Genomic DNA, 406 nt, shown 5'->3' with positions numbered 1-406 from the left:
CGGTATCAGATCGTTTTTCTTCGCCGAGTAGAGAGCGTGAAAGAATCTGTCAACCGCCACTCCGGGATCGCACTGTAAAGAAAATTTCGGCAAAAATATATTTGGAAACAAATTCTCGAAAGCTTTGATAAATTCGACGCGCTCGTCCTTTCGGAAAATAAATACGCGATTTACGAAGAATGCGGAAGAATTTTTACGTCGCGGAAGGAAATACGTGGTATGGAAAGTAAGCAATTACAAGGCGTGACGTAACGAGAGGATCGCCAACACTTTTCGACATCCGGATCGATGTACACGTACGTGTGTGCCCGAGGTAAGAGAAGACGAGCCTTAACGAGCAATTATTCAACGCGAGAGGGTGACTCGAAAGCTCGTGTACGAACTTGAAGAGTCTGCCCGTCTCCAC

At 46.1% G+C, this 406-nt stretch overlaps 1 protein-coding gene across 1 annotated transcript in view; it reads right to left on the bottom strand.

Annotated features, from left to right (window-relative positions):
- LOC102674335 (gamma-aminobutyric acid type B receptor subunit 2) overlaps positions 1-406 on the bottom strand; it is a gene marked incomplete at its 5' end in the record, with an annotated part of 22,191 nt that overhangs the window by 13,819 nt on the left and 7,966 nt on the right. The window contains 1 exon segment of the mRNA XM_031508598.1: positions 2-72. Coding sequence (XP_031364458.1) covers positions 2-72 — 71 coding nt within the window.

Source organism: Apis dorsata, unplaced genomic scaffold (assembly GCF_000469605.1).
Source record: "Apis dorsata unplaced genomic scaffold, Apis dorsata 1.3 scaffold_92, whole genome shotgun sequence".
NCBI lineage: Eukaryota > Metazoa > Arthropoda > Insecta > Hymenoptera > Apidae > Apis > Apis dorsata.
This window is presented reverse-complemented; position numbering and strand designations above follow the sequence as displayed.